Raw genomic sequence first — 22,352 nt, 5'->3', positions numbered from 1 at the left:
ACTCTTGGAAAAAAAGGATTTGAGGCCCATCTACCCTGACTGGAGTCCTGCTCATTGGTAACTGGAGCAGCCATCCTCCTAGAAAAATTCTCTCTGGTATTTCTGTTAGCTTGCAACTCACGTACTCGTGCCTGTAGGGTACTGGTAGGTTGTCCATGCCATCTGTTCATGTCCTCCCCATAATCACGCAGGGTAAACCACAAGATACCTCGTGACGTGTTCCGTTTCCTTTGAGCCGGTCCAGTAGGAGGGCGTTGCCTCCTAAAGGCTGCAACGCGGGCCTGTGTAGGTAGAGAGTCAAGTTTATTCTCGATCCTGGACAGTTTGTCTGACAGTTGTTTCAATGTGTCTTTGTTTTCCTTAGTCAGTTTTTCCACAGCCGAGACACGGGCCTGCAGTGGGGAAGAAATACTATCTTCATACTGTCGCATATAGTTAGCCATTTCGCCCACACTAGGTCGTGCCATAGCATCTTCTCCCCAGACTAATATTGACAATGTAGGGGCATGTGTTGGTGGAGCACTCTTCACAACCTTCCGGAACATGGATCGGTTGCATTCCACTTCATCAGGATTTACAGGATCTACAATGTCCTGAGGGTGTTTATAAATGATCTCTTGCACAGCTAGTTCTCTAAGGTAGTTAATACCTTTTTCTATAGTGGTCCATTTGCTTAGGTGGCTCATAACATCATCTTTATAGGGATACCTGCTCTTTACAGCTGACAAGAGTCGCCTCCAGAGACTGATACTGTTCGACCTTCTTGGAAGCATCTTATCAATACCACCATCTCTGGACAGGGATCCCAACTGTCTGGCTTCTCTGCCATCCAATTCTATGCTATCTGCCCCATTATCCCAGCATCGGAGCAACCAGGTAATTATTGGCTCACCGTCATAACGACTAAAATCTTTTCTTATATTTCGCAGTTCTTTCAGGGATAAGGAGTGGTAGGTTATCTCTACTTCCGAGTCCGAGTCCTCCTGTGATTGTTCTGCTTTAGAAGGACCTTTCTTGTCCTTCTTGTGTAATGGGCCTTCTTTAAAAAGACGATCAAGGAAACCCCCCTCTGTGTCAGGCCCTGACTCTGACTGAGAAGGGCCCTCACCTGGGTCCCGTGCTGGCTCTGCCTTAGAAGCCTCTGAATCATCATCCTTCACTTTACTAGTTGATTTCTTTCGGTGTTTTCTCCTGGTTACAGGGGCAGCATGATACCTCCCGCTGTTGCTGCACCGACATCTAATCACATAGCACACCAGTAACACATACAGGACACCCAAAAATAACAACATGCCCTGTTCGAATTTTGCAGGAATCAGCTTGGCAAAAAAGGAGCAGATACTATCAAAATCAGTTAAAAGACGCCCGGTGTGCGCAGCTACCGATTCGCGATTAAAGCTGCCCATCATTGTATCATAGAGATAAGAGATCGGAATAATGACTGCCCAGTTTATCACGACATAAATCAGTATCACAACCCATACGGAAACGACACATTTTGACCAGCACGCCCTGTTAAACCACACGTAAGCACTAACACACAGCGCATACGGCAAGTAAGGTATCATTACACATAACTGTAAAACAAGCTTTATAAAGAGAAGAGGTAACACAAGGCTCACAAATGACATTACCATCTTAGCTATCTGTTTTAATTTCCAACCCCTCGTAAATCTCAAAGGAAGAAATCTGATACTCTCTTGGCTGAGCTCTCCGGGTCTCCTCCCACTGGAGCTGGGATTCGACTTATCAGAGCAACCTGTCGGAGCTTCTCTCGAGCCCCACGTTGGGCGCCAATAAATCTGTCACGGTTTAAAGCTGGGCTGGCGATTAAACCTGCGGCAGATGCCCTCTGTTATCCCCCCCCCTCCCCCCAGAGGGAAAGGGAAAGGGAAAAGGGAGAGAGACTTCTGGGTTGGAAAATTAAAACAGTTTTAATAAACTATAATAATGAAAAAAAAGTATAATAATAATAATAAAAATAATCAAATATATACAAATATATATACAAAACCAAGATTGAGCTCCCCTGAAGTCAGCCACGTCACCACCGGCACTGCAGGGCAGGCTCCGGGAAGGCCCAGCCTGGGCCTAGCGATGGTCGAGAGCTGGATTCAGGAACGCACGGATCGGGATCGGGGGCAGCAGGAAAACAGACGGAGTCCTCCCTGGACACCGGCCATAGCAGAAAAAGAGCGAGACCCTCGTGATCCCCCCACTTTATACCGAGAATGACGTGTATGGGATGGAATACCCTCGTTGGTCAATTTTGGGTCACCTGCCCTGTCTGCTTCCCACTGCAGCTGCGACCCCCCTTCGGCTCTTCACTCGTAAGCAATGAGGAATTCAGCAGTGACCTTGGTTTCTCTCAAGAATAAGTACAGCAAGAGCCTTTCTGCACAACATCCCTACCGGTGCCTCAGTGATAACTACAAACTTCGAGCGTTATCAGTCCTGGAAGCAGACACTGTCTGCAAAAACATGCAGTTAGTTAGAGGAGACTTAGCTGAAAGTAAAAATCACTGAAAGGAAAATCGGCCTGGTTTAGGCCAAACCAGGACAGTTTTGGTTTTTTTTTTAATTTAACTTGCAAGTACAATTTAGGGGGGAAGGCTTGTTTAGTTGGTAGTTAATGGGGAAGCAGAACTGCCTATTTTTCTTTACTTGCTGTCAAATGCCAAGGTGAGGCATGGCATCAAATAATTCATTTGATGCTGACATTAAGTAATGCTCCAGCGAGGAATCTGTAGTGGGGAGATCAGGGGCTCTGCAGGCCTGCCTAGAGATGTGCCGTTAACCAGCCTTGCGCAGACCGGCAGTGTCCGAGACAGTCTCTCCAGCAGGAGGTATTTGATCAGAAACTCAGGATGTAGGGCAAGTTCTAATATTCACTTCAGAATGTATTACCTTACAAAAAACATTAAACAGAGGAGATTTCTAAACAGGAACATGGAAGTGTTGGATGAGAATCTTGGTTTTATTTCATTTTGAACAGCTGTTACAGTTTGGGTAGCCCTGAGTACCTCCTCATTGCTGTTCACAACTGGAATCATCAATTAATTGGAGTAATTCTCTAACCTGCAAAGTTTACTGCTTCATCCCAGAGGAAAGCTCTCTGGGATAGATAAGATAAAGATCAGCTCTGTCCATTGCTGTCAGATACAGGCTGTCTCTTTTCTATGCTACACTGCCCTAAATAGCCATATGCTCATCCTAAACTACCTGAAGGTTTCATTGCATTAGCAGTGTTTGCTTGTGTAGATCAAATAGGAAATGTATTTTCTCCTCTTTGGCATAAGGTGAAATCATTAGCATGTGCAAAGCTTGCTTTAAAGTATATTGTTTATATAAATTAAAATTATATATATGTATATTTGGAATGTAAATTTAAAGTGTAATTTTTGTCAAATTAGTTATTCTACATCATAGCCTATGTCTTCATCCAAGATCATCTTCAGCTTTGGTGTCACTTGTGATATTTAGTGATTTAAATCTAAGCCAAGAGCTTTGAGGACAGTAGTACTGGAGCACGTACTAGCACAGTCCCTTAGCATAGCATCCTAGATGTGACTTTTCATAACTGTAGCAAAATGACATGCTTAGATGAGAAAGTAAGAATAAAAGCAGCACACAGTGGTAGGTCCCACAGCAAACCTGTCAGCTTCCAGTGGCGTACAATATTGGGATTTTCAGCATTAGAAAAATCATTGCATGTAATAGCCACTGATATATTTGTCTTCCGTGAATCTGTAGGAAAGAATAAATCCCCATCCTTGCTGCTGACTGCTAATTCATCATGACTTTAAATCATCAGTTTTCAAAACTGGGGTCTGAAGCTCTTGGGATCTCAAGAGTACACATCTAAATGTAATCCTAGCCTTTCCTCATCCTAGCCTAGGATTTCAGAATCCTAGGTCTGCCTGTGAAGGAAGAGCCCTGAGAGTCCTAAAGCTTGCAAACTGTGGCTTTTTGATTAATTTAATATAATCCTATATAATGATGATTATTGTAGCATTTTCTGTATAAGATGGATGAGACAGGTTCTCAAATGCCAGCTATTACTGACATTTAATCTAGTATAGGTCATAAAATACCAAGGCGGAAGAACTGTTCTAATTTATTTTTCACATTAATAATAAATTTAAAATAAATTAATATTGCAAAAATGCTGCCTTTTTCATTCTCTGTCACTCTAAATAGAAGAAGTTTGTTGACAAATCACAAATTTGAAGACAAAGCATTCTTAGTTTAAAGTAGATACCTGTATTGTGATAGATGGAGGTGATGTAGAAAACATGATTTTAAATCTCTGACACACTGAACGGGTACATTTTTTGTGTTTCATAGTGCCAAGCAGTCCATAGAACTCTCATTTCTCAAACTGGGTTGAAAGGGCCATGTCTCAAATTCTGGGAAAGAAAAGCCACTGGAGAAGTGGGGTTGTGTTTGGGAAATAACAGCCTCCTGCGTCTAGACAGTCATTTTTGAAAAGCGAGGTGCTGCTGGTGCTGCCCTGATTCTCTCCGTAGCTGAACGTAGCTCTAGGACAGAAGTTAAACCTACCAAGCTCCAGTCTGCTTCCCTGTTAGCCTGAGTTTCATCCAGCTGCAAGTCAGACACACTTTCAGGGGTCGTCTTTTTTTCTATTTTTTTTCCCTTACAAGTACTGAACAATTAATGAAAACTTTTTTCTTTTTCCCTCAAAAAAACCCCCTATTTTTAAAAAGTAATTTTTAAAAATTGTCTCTTTTCTACTAAAGGAAAAGGTTGTTTATTAAGCGGAAGAAAAAAATAGTCTACCTGCATATAATAATGTATTGTGAAAATTAAATAGCTTCAGGAAAAGTACTGTTTATTTTTTCTGTGAAAGAGCTGCAGTACAATACTAATTAAATCTTTGAAAATAAGTCTTTGAATATGTGTATTCTGCTATGTACTTGGGTTCATGTAAATATTACAAAAGGTCAAGTGGCACCATTTTGTTGTTCCAGAAATCATTCAAAGCAGAATAATAAAAATATTACATTAAAAATACATCTCTCTAGTTGAGTTTGAAGGAGAGCATGTATGTCAGACCCTGAGTTTCCAATGAAGAAAAATAGTTTTAATTTTCTATGGCAAAATTATTTCACTGCATCTTGTACAACTGATAAAATATACAGTAGCTGGAAATATCCATCTAATTCTCAGAAATAATTACTCATGATAATCCAAGAACTATGTTCATCATTATGTTCTCTCCAGGCTCAGAGTTACAGATTTAAGTATATATAACAGCAGTGTGTGCATGAGTTGGATGTAAACATACATTTTACAAATATATAGAGTCTGTGAAATAGTTTAGATTTTATAGATATGATTTAAAAAACATTATAAAGACTTCTTGGTACTATTTCGCTGTCATCTTAAAAGTCTACTTAAGTGATAATATAAAAACCATGTTACATGACAGTTTGAGTGTCTTTAAAAAAGGGATTTTCTCAGTGGATGAACACAGAGATTTGGCACAGCTGGTTTGTGATAAACTGGGAATAGTCAATGTTTCTTCATTCTTATGCTAACTGATGAGCTTGTAGTAACACATGGGGAAGTACACATGACTCTACTTCCAGATTTCTGCATCTGATTTCAATCTGAATCCATACGTTTTCAGATGAATGGCAATAAATGGACAAATGAGATACTAATGTTTGGGGCCGTTAATGAATCCATGAATACATCTGCAATGTGTCTGTCAATTAAAAATAACAGTTATTAAAACTTTGCATATATTTATGAAAAACAGTGACATGAAAGGTAAAATTTCATTGACTTCCTATAATTTTACATTGGGAATACATTTTCAAAATTCAGACAGCATCCTTTCATTCAGAAGAAAGAGAAACACAATGAAAGTGCACCATTGCTGCACAAAATTACTCAAGGTAATTACATGGCTTTAATGAACAGATATTGAATTGTATTTAGACAGAAAGCAGATGAAGCAAGTATAAATTTGATATATGTTAAGGGATGCAGTTTTTTAACAGTACATCTCATAGCTGTAATCTTACTATTGATGGGGGAAAACCCCCAGATTTAACTATTATGACTGTAAGAGAAACTTTCTTTTCATTTTTGTCCTCTATCAAAACCTATGAATTGAATTTTCATTTCTGTGGGTGTTTGTTTGTCTTTGATTTATTGGTGTTATATTCCAGGCTTGCATTTTCTTAGCATGTACAGAAACTCACACCTATTCCTAAGTGAGCAAGGAAGAGAATGTGGTAGGGTGGATATGGGTTTGCTACGTATTTACTCTGAGTGTGAAGAAATACAGGTTGTGAGAGAAAATTGAAACTGTGAAGATATAAGATAGAAAGTTAGCTGTACATCTTACTATCATATATTATTCCTGCTGCATCTGGAGATGGTCGATGGGTGCACTGGAGTGCCTTCTGCAGCTACCTCCCTGCAGAGAAGGCATATTTGGGTGGAAAAGGCAGGGGACAAAACTTTTTAAGGGTCATTATGACCTTTAAAAAACTTCATGTGTATTTGGTTGCCATTCCTAAGACAAAAGAAAGTGAAGGCTTTTATCCCCTCAAAAGTGGAAAGGATCAAACTTGAACAATTCTATGCAGGATTTTGTTTTGATAAGCTAAAACAATGGTAGAGCATAGTTGTAACAAGGTAACAAATCACAGTCCTGAGTTATCATATTGCATTCACTTTGTAACATCTCCAAAAATGCATATTTCTATGTGTCTAAGGAGATCATATTGGGTTCGGGGGTCCAGTTGATGGCAAACCAGTCTGGCTTTATACTAGGCATATTTCTATAGATGGACAGTTTTTGGGGGGGGGAAGAGGAAAAAAATAGTTGCAGGATTTTTCTCTTTCCCCCCACGTCATGCTGCTCTGTTTAATAAGAACTCCACAGATTATGGCAATTTGTAGCTACTTTAGCAGTGAACCAGACATCATATAACAGCCATCCCTGTTACTGCAAGTAAGAAACCCTTTGTTTGAACTGGTGATTTCTGTGTAAAGAGAAAAGGATTTCATTACAACTGTCCCCCCTAAGGCATTTGGGTTGAGCTTTTGCTGATTTTGCCTATGTTCTGTTGTGCAACAAACAGTGGTTGGAGCTTGGCTCTGTGAGGTGAGAATGAGTTGTCTATCTGGGCTTTACTTTTTATCTGCAGCTCGGCTCTGGGCTGCTCATGCGTGGCACTTAGTCTGCAGCCCTCTACGAGAAGAAACCATTATTACTTTACTCTTACGCACTCATTGCTAGGATTCCAAAATACTAGGAACCTTTGGAACATATGTCCTCCCTTACGTTGCAGAAATCACAGAGGAGCTTTAATAGAATTTCACTCCTGTGTAGCCCAAAAACGTCCACCCAATATTTCCTTCCAAAACCAGTTACAAAAGTTAAGGCATGTTTCTGCAGAGCCTGCTGGTTTCTATTCCCCCTAAAATAGCGTGGATTTGCAAGGGAAATTATCCTCATGGCGATGGATGATGCATTTTGCTAGAAATAAAGAGTGAAGGAGGACCCAAATGCCCAAATCCAATGGCTTTTGCCTTCCTGCCCTGGGGAAAAATTTGTCTTTGCCCCAAATCTAGCAATTGCTTTAAATGTTGATGTGTTAGCAAGCAGTCCTCTTCAAGTACCTAAGATTTGTCTGGTACACGAAGGGCCGCGGCTCATTTACTACCAAAAATGGGCTAAGTCTGAGCGTGGCTGATTTCTTTTGCTGTAGATGCAGATAAAAAAAACCCTACTGAACCCAGAAATCAACTTAAACAGCAACGGAGGGGAAAATGTTCCTGGACCATGCTTTAAAGCATACTATTAATTAAATGCAATGTAAATTAAATCAAATCACATTCATTTGATTGAATGCAGTAGATATGACACTCCCCTTCTGAGAATCCAGTAAGCAGATCACCTGATACCATAAGCTTTAATTTACAAGCAGAGAATCCCACAGCTGTTTTTACACAGTCTTTTTAATTAGGTGTTTTGATCACCTCCTCTGAAGATGGTTCCCTGTTCGTCACAGTCCCCATAATTTTAGTTATCCTACAGTGTATCTTTCTGTGTTTACAATTTGTGCTACGAAATATCTGGGTGGTTCCACTCAATGCCAACAATCTTCTCACTAGTTTTTAAACTGATAATTTTTTTATTTTATGTTATTAAATTGCACCCCATTTATGTAACTCCAGTTCAGAGTTTTTTCCCACACCGTTATCCCTCCTTTAAATTAAAAAAAAGCGCCTCTACCGTGGTGTCACTTACTTATAAGTTCCAAAGCATACAGTTTGTTTTTTTCATTAAGCAAAGTTTCTCCCAAGACCAATGCAATATCTTTAGTAGCTTTCTGTCTTGATAATGTCCTTTCAGTGTAATTTCTGAAAATTAAATACTGCTCTTTCTATTGCTAGCTCCTGTTAAGGTACGCTATCTACTATTTTACTTTAATCTTGATAGGTCTGGTCCACAACAGTAACTTTGTCTAAGAAAGCAGCCTTCTTTCTATATATACTATATTAATTTCCATCTGGTAAGACTGCATTGCAGTTGACTCTGCCCTGTGAGCTGCCAAGCTCACTGTCATTCTTCCCTCCACAATCTGCCCCAGCAATTCCCACCTTCTTGAGATTAAGCTAGTGGACCTGTAATTACTTCAGAAGAACATCCTTTCTGGTTCTTCAGGTTAAGTAGAAGGAGCTACCCTTTAAATGTGTGTGTATTTGTAATTGTTATAATTTCCCTACCAAGTAGTTCTCACGCTAACACATCTTTCTCTCTGGTAAGAGAAGAACAGAGGAGGAGAGAAACAGATGGAGAGGCAAAAGATGGTATTGTCCCTGGCATTGCCATTTGACTGCTGCGTGGCAGCTGGCACTGGCTGGGTCATGTTGACTGTAGTGTTAACATATGAGCTTTAGGTACTCTATAGGACACCATGTCTTCCCTCCCACAGAACAGGGAGGGTGTGTAGTTTGGATACATCTGTGATTAAACTGTTTTTGTATCTGGGTCCATTTAGCCTCCACTCTTGCATTTGCTCTTAAACCGCACCATACTATCAGATGTGTGATGGTTTATCTTCTGCACTTCTGTCCTGTTTGGGCATGCCTGAAACTGCATTTTGCTTCTCCTCATAAGGGATTGACATTATTGTACAATAACAGATTCCTCTTCCACAGATCCACTGAAGGAGCACTTGAGGTTTAAAAGCCAAGCTGGGAATTAAAGGAGCAATAAGAAGTGGGAATAGGCTGGCTTGTGAGTTCTACGGGGAATAGTTTAGAGTCTGAGGCCTGGCAGCTGAATAGGTGAGCTTCTGGACATGGTGACAAGTGTACGTCTTTCCTATTACAAAGAATAATGAGAGACTGAGAAGGGAAATAAAGAATAATAATAATGGCACATGAATACACTCTACTGTGAAGCACAGTTATATGTGTCAGGAAAAAATTGAAAACTACTTCATGATACCTTATAATATTGTTCCATACATGGGTGGTGTTTTTTTTGCCAAAGTGTTGCAGAATTGTGAAATTTTGCCCCCCAAACGTCTGATTATGCTGTACAGTATTTGGCTTCTTAGCTGCATCAGCAATTAAGAGTTTTCTGTCATCCAAATGCCCAAATGTAGCTCTACAAGGAAAACATATTTCTTTCTCGGCTAATTAAATAGGTGGATCATGAATTTGGTGACTGAAAGCTTGGAGAGCAAAAGCAAGAGAGAAGAGAAGTTGCTGGACAAAACCAATGATGATAAGGGAGGCACATAACATTTGGCAGCTGAACGAAGACAGTAACTACCTGGGTCTGAAAGGAAGTTTTTATTGAGGACAGATGTCTGTCAGGAAAGAACAGCAGGCCTCTTGAGGCCCTCCTTTTGTGTTTTTGGGGCCTGATAATGAAGGAAAGATGAATCTGTGACCACAGGGACTGGGAAATTCACTGTCACTTCTGTCTCGTGACGGCATTCTTCTCCTCTGGAATTAGTTTTATTTGGTAACGTGACTTTATTGCGATGTATAGTCAGTGGCTTTGGTGAGGATATTTTAAAATGTTATAGAGCTTTCATTGCTCAGATGTGGAGGGAATATTCCCTGTGTTTTCCTAGTTGAAGCCAAACTCTTGTTGGAAAAATTCCAACCGTAACTTTTTAAGACTAAGTTGTGAAGTTATGAAACAGGTTTTATCTCATAGACTGGCAAAAGTCAGCTAAACCCTGGGAAATCAGCAGAGGGAGGAGGATGTATGTAATAGCTGGTGATCAAATGACTATAAATCAGCAGTGTAACAGAGCTGTGAAAATAGCAAATGTCATCCAGTGATGGCTGAATCTCCAGCTGATGCAGGGAAGTTACAGTGCTGTTGTACAGACAGTGGTGAACTCCTCTCTGGAACAGCACATCCAGTGCTGACCGTGCTTGTTCAATAACATGACCTAAAATTGGAATAACTGCACAGAAGGGCAACATAAAGAGCCTGTCTTATGAGATGAGAAAGATTGACTCTCTGCTTATCTCTAGCTGCTAGGTAGAGAGTGAAAGAATTTGATTGTGATCTAGAAACACCTTCGGAGGGGAAGGCAAGTGAAAAGAAATGTTTAAGCCAAATAAGCATGCTGCAGGAATCAGTAGGTATAATTTAGCCTTGAAGATACCATTGTTAGTTACAAATGTAGATTCCTAACTGTTGAAACAACAATGAAACAATTTTGGAAGAGCTTCTGGACAGAACAGTGGGACAAAACAACTAAGTCCTTTTATGAGTTTAAGAAGTTTGAAAAAAAGAGTAGTATAGGATGCCTGCAGAGCACCTGGACTTGATGAAGAAGATGGCCCTTTTTGTTCTTGATTAACAACGGGCAGAACATGGAAGCTCAGGAAGTGTGAGTTACATGAGTACACAGTGAGGTGGATCGAGAACTGGCTGAAGGGCAGAGCCCAGAGGGTTGTGATCAGCGGTGCTGAGTCTAGTTGGAAGCCTGTGGCTAGCGGTGTTCCCCGGGTGTCAGTACTGGGTCCAGTCCTGTTTAACTTATTCATCAATGATCTGGACAAAGGGACTGAGTGTACACTCAGCAAGTTTGCTGATGACACAAAACTGGGAGGAGCGGCTGATAACACCAGCAGGCTGTGCTGCTGTTCAGGGAGACCTGGACAGGCTGGAGAGCTGGGTGAAGAGGAACTTCATGAAGTTCAACAAAGGCAAGTGTAGAGTTCTGCACCTAGGGAGGAATAACCCCATGTACCAGTACAGCCTGGGGGCTGACCTGCTGGAAAGCAGCTCTGTGGAGAAAGATCTGGGAGTTCTGGTGGACAAGTTCACCATGAGCCAACAATGTGCCCTTGTGGCCAAGAAGGCCAATGGTATCCTGGAGTGCATTAGGAAGATGTGGCCAACAGGTCAAGGGAAGTTATCCTCCCCCTCTACACTGCCCTAGTGAGTCCACACCTGGAGTACTGTGTGCAGTTCTGGGCTCCCCAGTTCAGGAAAGACAAGGAACTACTGGAGAGAGTCCAGCAGAGGGCTACAAAGATGATCAGAGGACTGGAGCATCTCTCCTACAAGAGGAGGCTGAGGGAGCTGGGTCTGTTTAGTCTGGAGAAGAGAAGACTCAGGGAGGATGTTACCAACGCTTACAAATACCTTAGGGATGGGTGTCAAGTGGATGGGGCCAGAGTCTTCTCAGTGGTGCCCAGTCACAGAACGAGGGGCAACAGGCACAAACTGAAACATGGGAAGTTCCATCTGAATACGAGGAAAAACTTCTTTACTTTGAGGGTGGTAGAGCACTGGAACAGGCTGCCCAGGGAGGGTGGGGAGTCTCCTTCTCTGGAGATATTCAAAACCCCTCTGGATGCAACCCTGGGTGAGGCTGCCTTGGCAGGGTGTTGGACTAGATGATCTCCAGAGGTACCTTCCAACCCCAACCAGTCTGTGATTCTGTGATTCCATGGGGTTTGTAGTTTCCAAGAGCTAGGGTAATATTCAGAATTTTTATGCATGAAGAAGTCTGTAGCTTTCAAAAGATAACAAGCCTTAATAAATCCAATTTAGTACCAAAATTTTTACTATTTTGTAGCAGCCTCAATTAGCATCCTCCTTGGTAGTGTCAGGAAATAAAGGCTGCAACGATCACAGCTCTCCCTGTCCCTGTCAGAGCTGGTCCCTCAAGGTCAGTACTGATGCACAGTGCTCGGGCTGTACAGGGAAATGCACGTGGTCAGTATTCCTTTTGAAATTGCTCTGTGATTTGATAAAAGATTTCACCACCCCCTGCTGAAAATGGATAGGCAAATCCAGCACCATTTGTGAGCAGGAAAATTAGTCTTGAGCTGAAATAAATACTACTACAGTGTATCCTTGAGAACTCCCAAGGCAAAGGAAATACAGTGTAATTGTGGGTCAGCTTCATGTGTTATAAATGCAATTCCAATTTAAACCTCATTCTAAAATCTGCATTAGTCTTTAAATAGAGAATTGCATTTCGAGATTACATGGTGAAGCATTTGATTTTCTTAATTTAATTTCCAGTATGCTTTGATCATACAGCAGCAGTTAGGCAACTACATTCTTGTGCTGTCTTTTGCCTCTACATTAAAAGAAAAGTTTTATTATTGTCAGTCTTCAGGAGAAGAGTAATTTTTTTAAAAATGAAAAGTATGTCATTTACACATGAAGTCACGCTAGCTTCCTTAGCACAAATGATGTGCATATAAAACAGATACTTAGAAAACAAAGAAATGACCCCCATCCCTGAAAGCTGGAGACGCATCTTAAATTAGATATGCTTTATCACAGAATCACAGAATCAACTAGGTTGGAAGAGACCTCTGGGATCATCGAGTCCAACCGTTGCCCTGACACCACCCTGTCAACTAGACCATGGCACTAAGTACCGTGTCCAGTCTTTTCTTAAACAGATCCAGAGATGGTGACTCCACCACCTCCCTGGGCAGCCCATTCCAATGTCTAATAACCCTTTCTGAGAAGAAATTCTTCCTAATGTCCAACCTGAACCTCCCCTGGCAAAGTTTGAGGCTGTGTCCTCTTGTCCTATCGCTAGTTGCCCGGGAGAAGAGGCCGACTCCCACTTCACTACAACCTCCCTTCAGGTAGTTGTAGACTGCAATAAGGTCACCTCTGAGCCTCCTCTTCTCCAGGCTAAACAACCCCAGCTCCCTCAGCCGTTCCTCATAGGTCAGACCCTCCAGACCCTTCACCACCTTGGTCGCCCTCCTCTGGACATCGCTCATAGATGCTTTGCTGTATCTATCTGGACTGCTTTACTGTATCTATTTGTTATTGACGTACAAACGTTTTATTTCTTGTCTGATCTGAAAGGAGAATATAGTTGTGAAAGGCAAATAATTATTGTTTCTAACTTGTGTGTTACTCTGTTTTGTGATATCACATGGAAATATGAGGTCTTGTGTAAGAATACTGTGCGCTAAGCGATCAGGTAAAGAGCCAGTCTGAAGTGAAGCTCCAGGGCTTTGTAGTTGCTCTGTGTGTGTATGTGTATTTGTACATACACACATGTTGGGGGTGTGGGGGGGTGTGTGACTGATAACAGCACAGCCCCTTTGGTTTTGTCATTGCGAAATGAGCTTTGTTTGAATTACTGAATCTCGAGACACAAAGTTTCCTTAAATAAGCTAAATCAAATCCCCAGAAGTACAGACTGTAGACTAGAGTATGTGTAATATTTTAACAACTTATTTTAAATGTAATAGGTGTTGGCCTTGTTATTGCTGATGAAATACATACATATATATGTAAAAGTATACACATACATAAACACAGTTATTTGGCTGTTTTCTTTGTAAATTAAACATTTGCTTTGCAGACATAATTCTTACTTTGCACAGCATCTGTAGTACTCACATTTTGATTTATATGGAGCAGAATGTTAAGTATGTGGTTTTTAAAATGTTCTTAAAGTACAGCTGAGATACGGAATTACAATGAAGGACAAGACAGGAATTCAAAATGGTTTTGATAAATAGAAATCACTGTCAGGAATGGAGTTATCCCTCAGGAATATTATAGGTAAAGTTTATTCTGCCTTATGCCTGGTGATGGACTAAATGACCTTTCAAATTCTCCTCAAGCCCTATTTTATGATTCTGTGATCAATTCATTTTGGCATTTGACAGCTGCTGTACATATACTATAGATAATTTTACTGCCTTCAATACTTTTAATGATTTTTTCAATTTAAGTATTTTGTACATGAAAAACTTTAACTACATTTAAAATGTATTCTTATTTATTTGAAGATGGTAATAATGAAGGTTATGGGTCTCATTTGGCTATTTAGCAAACGTGTATTCTTTCCAGCCTAAAACATACTACAATGCTGAATTTCTATGAGAGGTTACAAGGCTATAAATTACTACTCTTTAACATAAAGATATCTCAAGGTTTATCTGCTGTTGATCCAATGTTATTCCCATTAGTGGTAGTAGCTAGGAGATAATTCCCTTCATTTGAAAATTGAAATCCTGATTCTCAAAGTAGTTTCAGTAACATTCAGTCTGGAATCAGATTATTCTTTATAGCATGTTAAAGTCATAGCAAGGTGGTCTTCAGCTTGCAAGTGTGATTTAGTCTCACAGATAGGTAATCTTGTTAAAATATTGTCAGGTTAATCAAGATTGATTTGTGCGTACTAAACCCGGTGAATGCTAATCAAGTATCGGGTTAGGAAGCTTTAGTAGCAATTTTAAGTCTTTGATAGTTTCCCATTATTGTTGGATGGAACGACTCACTGGATTTTTTGAAACATTTTAAAGCCTGAACATCCTTCCAAGACTGGATACAAATGCATCTTCTTCTGAAATGTATTTTCACAAACCTGACAGTGTGGATCACTGTATTTGTTATACCTCATATGCAGTAAATTGTTCTCCAAACCATGTAAGTGCTTTGTGGTTTTGCCACTCTCTGTTATTTGTAACTCTCTTGCCATTTTTTATAAATAATGGTTGGAGATATCTAAGATTGTGATGTAGTCTCTGTACATATGAATACTATTCATTTAAAAGACAAGTATTACATGGTGTATCTGTGGTGCAAGGAAATGCATTTAGAACTTCTATATGTTCCCTTTGAAAGAAAATTCTGTGTAAGTGTGAATTTGTTAGAAGGTATGGTGGATTTGTTTGGTAATTATATGATTATCAATATGGGTTACACAGGTTATTGATAGATGAACTCCCTGGAATGCCGAGGAACAAAACCTTACTTTGCACAGAGCCACCAGGAGCTTTGCACTCTGCTCACACCCTTTGAAACTCACAATATCTTATTTTCTTTCAACAGAAAGCTTTTCTTTACAGACTACGGGAATACTGCCAAGGTTGAGAGATGTGACATGGACGGAATGAACAGGACGTGGATAGTAGACTCTAAAATTGAACAGCCAACTGCTCTTGCACTAGACCTCGTCAATAAATATGTGTACTGGGTTGACATATATCTGGATAGTGTGGAAGTTGTTGACTATCAAGGGAGAAAGAGGCATACAGTAATTAAAGGCAGACAAGTAGGTATTTATTTGCAAATTAGTAAAAAGTCATGATATCAATAAATGAATGTACATAATGCTAACGGTTACAGTAATTTCAGATTTTTTTCCTCTTTTTAGTTAAAATGTGTTAGACATCAAAATATCCATCTGCATCTTTTGTTTTATTTGCGATTTAGCCCGTTTTGCAACCTATGGACAAGCTTCCATGCAGTGTCTCATTAACAATGCACCATGTAAGTCACACTCCCCATTGTAAAAGACTTCGGGAGGGAAAATTTGGGGCCATGGAAAAGTACTAGGGGAGAAATTATCAATGACAAGAAGATGTCCTTGCCAGTTCAGGAGAGGGAGACTAACAGGCACAAGAATGTGAAAGAAACAGAAGAGCAAAAGCTATTCAGCTGTTCAGACCAATCTGGATGCCCTTAAATCATATTTTGTTGATGGCAATGATGCTTTTCCCGGTTGATCCAGATGTCTGGAGTCATAAATACAAATGCTGAGACTGTATAAGCCTGTGAGCAGTATATCAAACTGTAATTGTTGCTTCAGCTTGGAGAGCAGGGTGGTAGGTAGCAGGGAAAGGAAGGGTTCCTGCATAGTTGTGAGGCTTGTGGAAATTGAGGGAAACTTAGCAAAGACCAAACTGTTCCTGGTTGCTACTTGGACTCCCGGAGCTGGTGTGGGTACCATGAGTACACCTGCTTCTGCCTGAGGTTAAACTGAGTGTGTAAAAATGTGCAGAGAGAATAAACATTTGACCTGTTCTGCTGTCATTCTTTGCTTGCTTCCAAGTAATCACTGTTTACCAAGAGACAACTGTTTAGCATAGCTACCATTTAAAAACAGGCAGAAAATGTGACAAAAAGCAGTCTAGGTCACGCGGCTAAATAGCATACACCTTCCTATTTTTTAACAAATGACTCCCAGTCTTTAACCAGTTGTTCTGGAATAACAGGTCTTGTAAATTCTTTTTTTTTTTTTCAGGTAAAATTTTGGAATAGATACTTAAAAAAAGAAAGCCATTTTCAGAAGCAACTAACAAATACTTTTACAGGCTTGTAACTGAGTTATACTGGTTTCATAGGAGAAATGCTTGTTCTTTCTCTTCTTTCTGAAATTTAGATGCAAAAGAGGATTCTTTATCAAATTCAGAGGGATTCTTTGTTCTCTAAACTAGCTAAGAAGGGAGAAGGAGGTCTCTTTCTTTCAATATGGGTGAAGGGTATTAAAAAATCTGGCCTTTCAGTTGGCCAATGCTATCACGAAAGGAGAAGCATATTGGTTCTTTCCACTCAAATGAAAAATTGGTGATTTCACTGCGTTCTGTGCTTGCATTTGCCAGGATTTAGAATGACTGTTATTCTAAGTTACTGCTCGTTAGTCCAAGGAAACAGCAGACCAGAAAACTATTCTCAAAAATGTTAGGGATTAAAGTTTATTTCATAAGTACAAGCATATCAAAAGACATGCTTTCCAAATGATACAGGCTTTTATGATTGATAGCCTTTCAAAGGACTATTCTTTGTAGCAAGCAACATTTCCGTTCATGCATAAGATAGCTGGAAAACTTCATGAGACATAAAAACCAGCAAATGCATTAATTAAATACAAATAATTAAGTCATTATAAAATGCATTGTAAAAAGAGTCACATAGTTTTAATAGTTTAAATACAGAAAAGGTCTCATGAGAGTTAAATAATAAAGCTTTAAACTGAGTGCAAATGGAAACAGGGAAGAAAGGTTTATAATGCAGAGGAGAATTCAACAATTTGGTAGAGATGCATCATTATTTTCAAGGCTATTTTCTTTTCCATCTTAGTATAATCGGACTGAATGTCTGTTGGGTCTTAATCAAAAGCTTCCATTGATCTCAATTATTTAGTTTTTTTTCTGGGTAAGGGCAGAATACAAAGGCAAGATTTGGCCAACAGGGGGTAATTTCCAAAAGGGATTGAAATATTTGATGCACGACAGGGGGTTTTTGTTTGGGGTTTGGTTTTTTTTTTTGGTGATGTATGTCTGAATTTGTGAGTATATGAGCTAAGTAAATACTTTGTGGTGAACCATTTATTGATTAAACTAGTAAGATATTCAGCCTGTGAATATCTGAATATCTGCCAACAAACTGTCTTTAATTTATTCAGCTTTCAAAAATGCCAATGAGATATTTTACGTTTTCTAAATCTATAAATCAAGCACAACTGCTACATTATCGAATACTTCATGTTTGAGCTGTGATTGGCTAACTAACTAACAAACTAACGTTAGGTAAATTTTAATCAATGTACCCAGACACATCACAGATTAATAGAAACATAGAATCGTTTTGGTTGGAAAGGACCTTTAAGATCATCAAGTCCAACTGCTAACCCAGCACTACCAAGCCCACCACTAAACCATGTCCGTCAGCACCACATCTGCACATCTTTTAAATACCTCCAGGGATGGTGACTCCACCACTTCCCTGGGCAGCCTGTTCCAATGTTTGACAACCCTTTCGGTGAAGAAATTTTTTCTGATATCCAATCTCAACCTCCCCTGGCACAACTTGAGGCCATTTCCTCTCATCCTATCGCTTGTTACCTGGGAGAAGAGACTAATACTCTCCTCGCTACAGCCTCCTTTCAGGTAGTTATAGAGAGCGATAAGGTCTCCCCTGAGCCTTCTTTTCTCTAGACTACAATCTTAGAATTCACTTTTTGAGAAACAAGCAGTACTGTGCGACCACAACCATATTCAAAGACACCAACACAAAAGGAACACAGCTGAGGGAATTTGTTTATTTATTCGTTTATTTACTTAAGAAAGTATTCAGTGGGTATATCTTGCACTATTTGCCTTGCTTTGATCATAACATAAAAAAAATACATCAATTTAACCTATAAACTGTGTTTTAAATATCTATATTTACTATATTTATTAGTTAATACTAGTTAATATTAGTTAATTTATCTTAGTTATTATTAATTAATATTAGTTAATACTAACATAAGCTGTTGCATTTAAAGTATGTAGGAGTTTTTAATTTAGAAGTCAGAAACTGGGAAATTCAGAGGATAAATTGCTTTGGATTGCTAAATATTTTGAATTTTCTACCTGTCTTGTACAAAGCTTTTCTAATTATAAACTTCAGACTACAAGAATGTGAACTATACTTGTAGCATAGTTTGTGTTTATTATTTGCAAATATTTATGGATATATTCAGAAACCCTTTTGTACAGTTTAGCATGGCGTGTACAACTCACAGTAATGTTTGATGTTTACAAATCATAGATATATCTAAAATATTCAGCTAAAATAATGATAACTTTTTTTTCTTTTCCAGATTAGGCATCTTTGTGGCTTGGCAGTATTTGAAAACTATTTATATACAGTTAATTCAGATAACCTCAGCATTTTACGAATAAACAGATACAATGGCACCGATGTTCAGTCTCTTGCTAGACTTGACAATGCTAAAGAGATCCGTGTATACCAGAAAAGAACTCAAACAGCAGGTAAGATCAAAATCCCTCTTTCTAGGAAACGTAAAACCAGATATTAGGTGGATGTGCGGTTAAAAAGGTTCTTCCAGAAAATGTATCAGAAGATGCCGTGAAAATTTGTCATGGGGCAAAACTCTCTGTTGCTTCTTCATCTGCCTGGTTTTCTATGTGCTTACTGCCAGTTTTCCTGTGTCTCTGAGCTCCTAACAGAACTGCTTCCTGAGCATTCAGCTTGGAGAACCACCAAAGAGCCCTGGTCTGCAGGTTCTTTGGCTCCACGCACTCAACACTTTCAGAATTTAACACCTACAAAATTGATAGATGTCCAATACCGTCCACATGCTTGGGTCGCAGACCTCAGAGATTTATGGTTTCTCTGGGCCTGCTTTTCAGACAGACTATGAACCTCAAGGGACCCCCTGTCTCTGGGGTTGCCAAAAGAGCATGGAGATGTGGGCAGTTAGCCTGCTGAACTGCCAGCACAGCAACGGCTGAGCCAGGGAATTGCTGTTAAGTTTTCCTTGGTTTGTATAAATCTCACCTTGGTTTGTATAAATCTCACCTTTGCCTTTTGTGAAAAAAATCTTCATTTTCATCTAGGATGAAAAACTCTTTATAATCTCAGAATTTTTGGTAAAATAGCAATTTCTGAGGTCCATAGTCCTGTACGACTCTAATCATGACTCTGATCGCATACTTTCTGTGTTCAGAGTAGCAGTGCGAATTGTGGGAACTTTGTGCAAAGATAGCAAGATCTGAAATGTTTACAGCGATACTTTATGAGAATTTCTTGATATGACTGATAGCAATAAATCCTTGCTATGACTGCTTGGACAGAAAAGCTAACGCATCAATTCTGGTGATCAACGTCAATGTTATTAAACAGACTGACTGCTTTTAGAGACGTTTCTGAAGTGGGAACAAACTCTAAATTGATGTAGACTGGGTGAACTAATTTTCACCCTATAGCTGAGGGCATTGACTCGCAGATGTCAGTGTCTGAAGGAGGCTGCAAAGACCCTCTCCTTGCTATAGGCCCCGCTCTTGTAGCCCTGAGGGAGTCAGAGAGGTTGAGTAGAAGATAAACATGAGCACAGTGTAATCTTTATTACATCCTGTGATTACTCTGTTCCTCTTGCCCTCTGTTCACTCTGCTACTTTTGTTTTGAATGGACATGTTTGTTGCTTGTCAAGATTCGCTGTAAAGGCTCTCTCAGCTTGGTAGAGTTTCTGTATACCTTCAACAATATCGACCTTAAACCTCTTGAGTACTTTTTTTTTTTTTTTAAACAACTAAAAAGCTTGAGGGAAAGGAGAAAGAAGATAAAAACATTTTTTGAGCTAAAATACTGTTGACTTGTTGTAAGCCAGCTCAGTAAATGTAGGATAGCAAGGTAGATTTTGGTTTCTCATCAGATTTGCCTTAAAGAGTTTAAATAAATGAATTTGATATATTAGTCTGCTAATTTAGAACCGTGCATTTGAAAATATGAACTCAAGGGAAAGGAATTCTTTGGCTTCTTCGTTCTGATTTATGTCCCAGCTGTAGAAATTTAGAAAAAATGCTACAAAGCTCGCTCTGTTCTTCAGTTTCTGCACAGGTATCTGCCCCAGAAAGGTGCTGTCTAATGGAGCTGAATGAATAGCAAACTGCGTTGGCATGGGATTCCCTCTGTTCTCAAAAAGCCAACCAGCCAACCAACCAAATGAACCAAAGCAACAAATAAAAAAGGGGGAAAAGTGTCAGCTACCCCAGGGGAGCGCTGCCTGGCAAACGCCGTGCAGAAGCTTATTCAAAAAGGGGTGATGGCATAGAATGATGGGTATGGCTTGATAGCCACAAGATGGCCCTTGGGATTACTTGTCTGGTTTGGGTATCACCTTAAAAAAACACCTTCTTTTGTAGTTAAATTCTGGGGAATGATTTATTGTGACAGAAATTCCCTTTTTTTTTCCTGTGTAAACTTTCTACATGCTGCTGCATAAAATTCTCTTGCTTTAAATGGATTTCAATCGTGCTGTTTTTCACTGGCCGTAGTCAGAAGCCACGCGTGTGAAGTGGACCCATATGGAATGCCAGGGGGATGTTCGCACATCTGCCTGCTCAGCAGCAACTACAAAGCACGGACTTGTCGCTGCAGGACTGGCTTCATCTTGGGGAGTGATGGCAGGTCATGCAAAAGTATGTTATTTACATCGAAGAGTTTGCCAGCTGCTAATATTTCAGGATATAGTTCTGGGTGCTATTTAACATGCTTATCAATAAAAATCGAAATCATATGGGCTGCTTTTGGTAAAATTTGTAACATGTGCCTGACACTTTGTTCATATACTCCTTTCATTCCCTTAAAATGATTTGATTTGGCTTAGTTCATAGAAGTGACAAATTAAACCTGGGATTCTGTTTAAAAAATTCTAAAACTCATCACAAGTTTTAAGTTAATCAGTCTTACTTTCCCTATATACCATGCATTCTCACAGCACATAGGTACTGAAATGCTGTTCAATAGTTCTTCACATCTAATTTTTACCCACACAATCAACTTGTAACTCAGCAGCAGACCATTCCTGTGAATAAGTCAAGCAAGGTTTTTCTCATAATACTTTGTGAAAGCAAGTTTGATTTGTATAACTATGGTTGTACCTAACATTAGGCATACACAATCTCTTGGTCACCTACAGCCAACAGGACAGTCCTGAAAGTTTCAGGGAACACCTTTTTGCCTGGTTTCTTGATCCAACAGCATTGATTTAGTTCAGATGAAAGGCATGCAGTTAGATACTTTGATGGGTGCTGGTAGCTGGATATATTTGACCTCAGTCAAACCTCATATGGTTTTCACTAACAATTACAACAAAATACCCTGAGAGGCATTAGGAAAAGTATATATCTTAGAGTATTTTAAGAGGTATAATGATAGTACTAAGGATCCAAGGATATTTATAAGTATCTTTAAGGAAAGAAAATCACCTTACTAAGCTTCAGCTATTTGTAATTAACCTACTTGATTAAATTGTAAAAAATCACCTCAGAAACAGGAAATATTGGTATCCATGTGTTGTATCTCAGTAGGAAAGAACAGTGTGTGTTGATTTGTTCTATTCCTTCCCATTTGAAAGAAATTTACTGTAATCTTTTGTCTTGTTTGTTTCTGAGAAACTTCAGGTCAGAAAAATGGTGGTTTGTATTTGCTGGAATTTATGGTCCTGTTAGATTTAATGATTACTTCAGTCATGGTCTACATTACCCTGATAGATGCTAATGAATTGTAAAATTAAATGTCTACAAAGCTATATATGTC

The 22,352-nt window shown here is 39.4% G+C and overlaps 1 protein-coding gene across 1 annotated transcript in view; it reads left to right on the top strand.

The window, feature by feature from the left end:
- The window catches only part of LRP1B (LDL receptor related protein 1B), a 570,912-nt gene that overhangs the window by 269,508 nt on the left and 279,052 nt on the right, over positions 1–22,352 (top strand). Inside the window, exons 8-10 of the mRNA XM_068407216.1 lie at positions 15,353–15,575; positions 18,891–19,062; positions 21,089–21,232. Of these exons, the coding sequence (XP_068263317.1) occupies positions 15,353–15,575; positions 18,891–19,062; positions 21,089–21,232 (539 nt within the window). The remainder of the gene's footprint in view (positions 1–15,352; positions 15,576–18,890; positions 19,063–21,088; positions 21,233–22,352) is intronic.

This window comes from Nyctibius grandis, chromosome 9, assembly GCF_013368605.1.
Source record: "Nyctibius grandis isolate bNycGra1 chromosome 9, bNycGra1.pri, whole genome shotgun sequence".
Classification (NCBI taxonomy): Eukaryota; Metazoa; Chordata; class Aves; order Nyctibiiformes; family Nyctibiidae; genus Nyctibius; species Nyctibius grandis.
The sequence above is the reverse complement of the archived record's forward strand: the minus strand, read 5'-3'. Positions and strand labels throughout refer to the sequence as shown.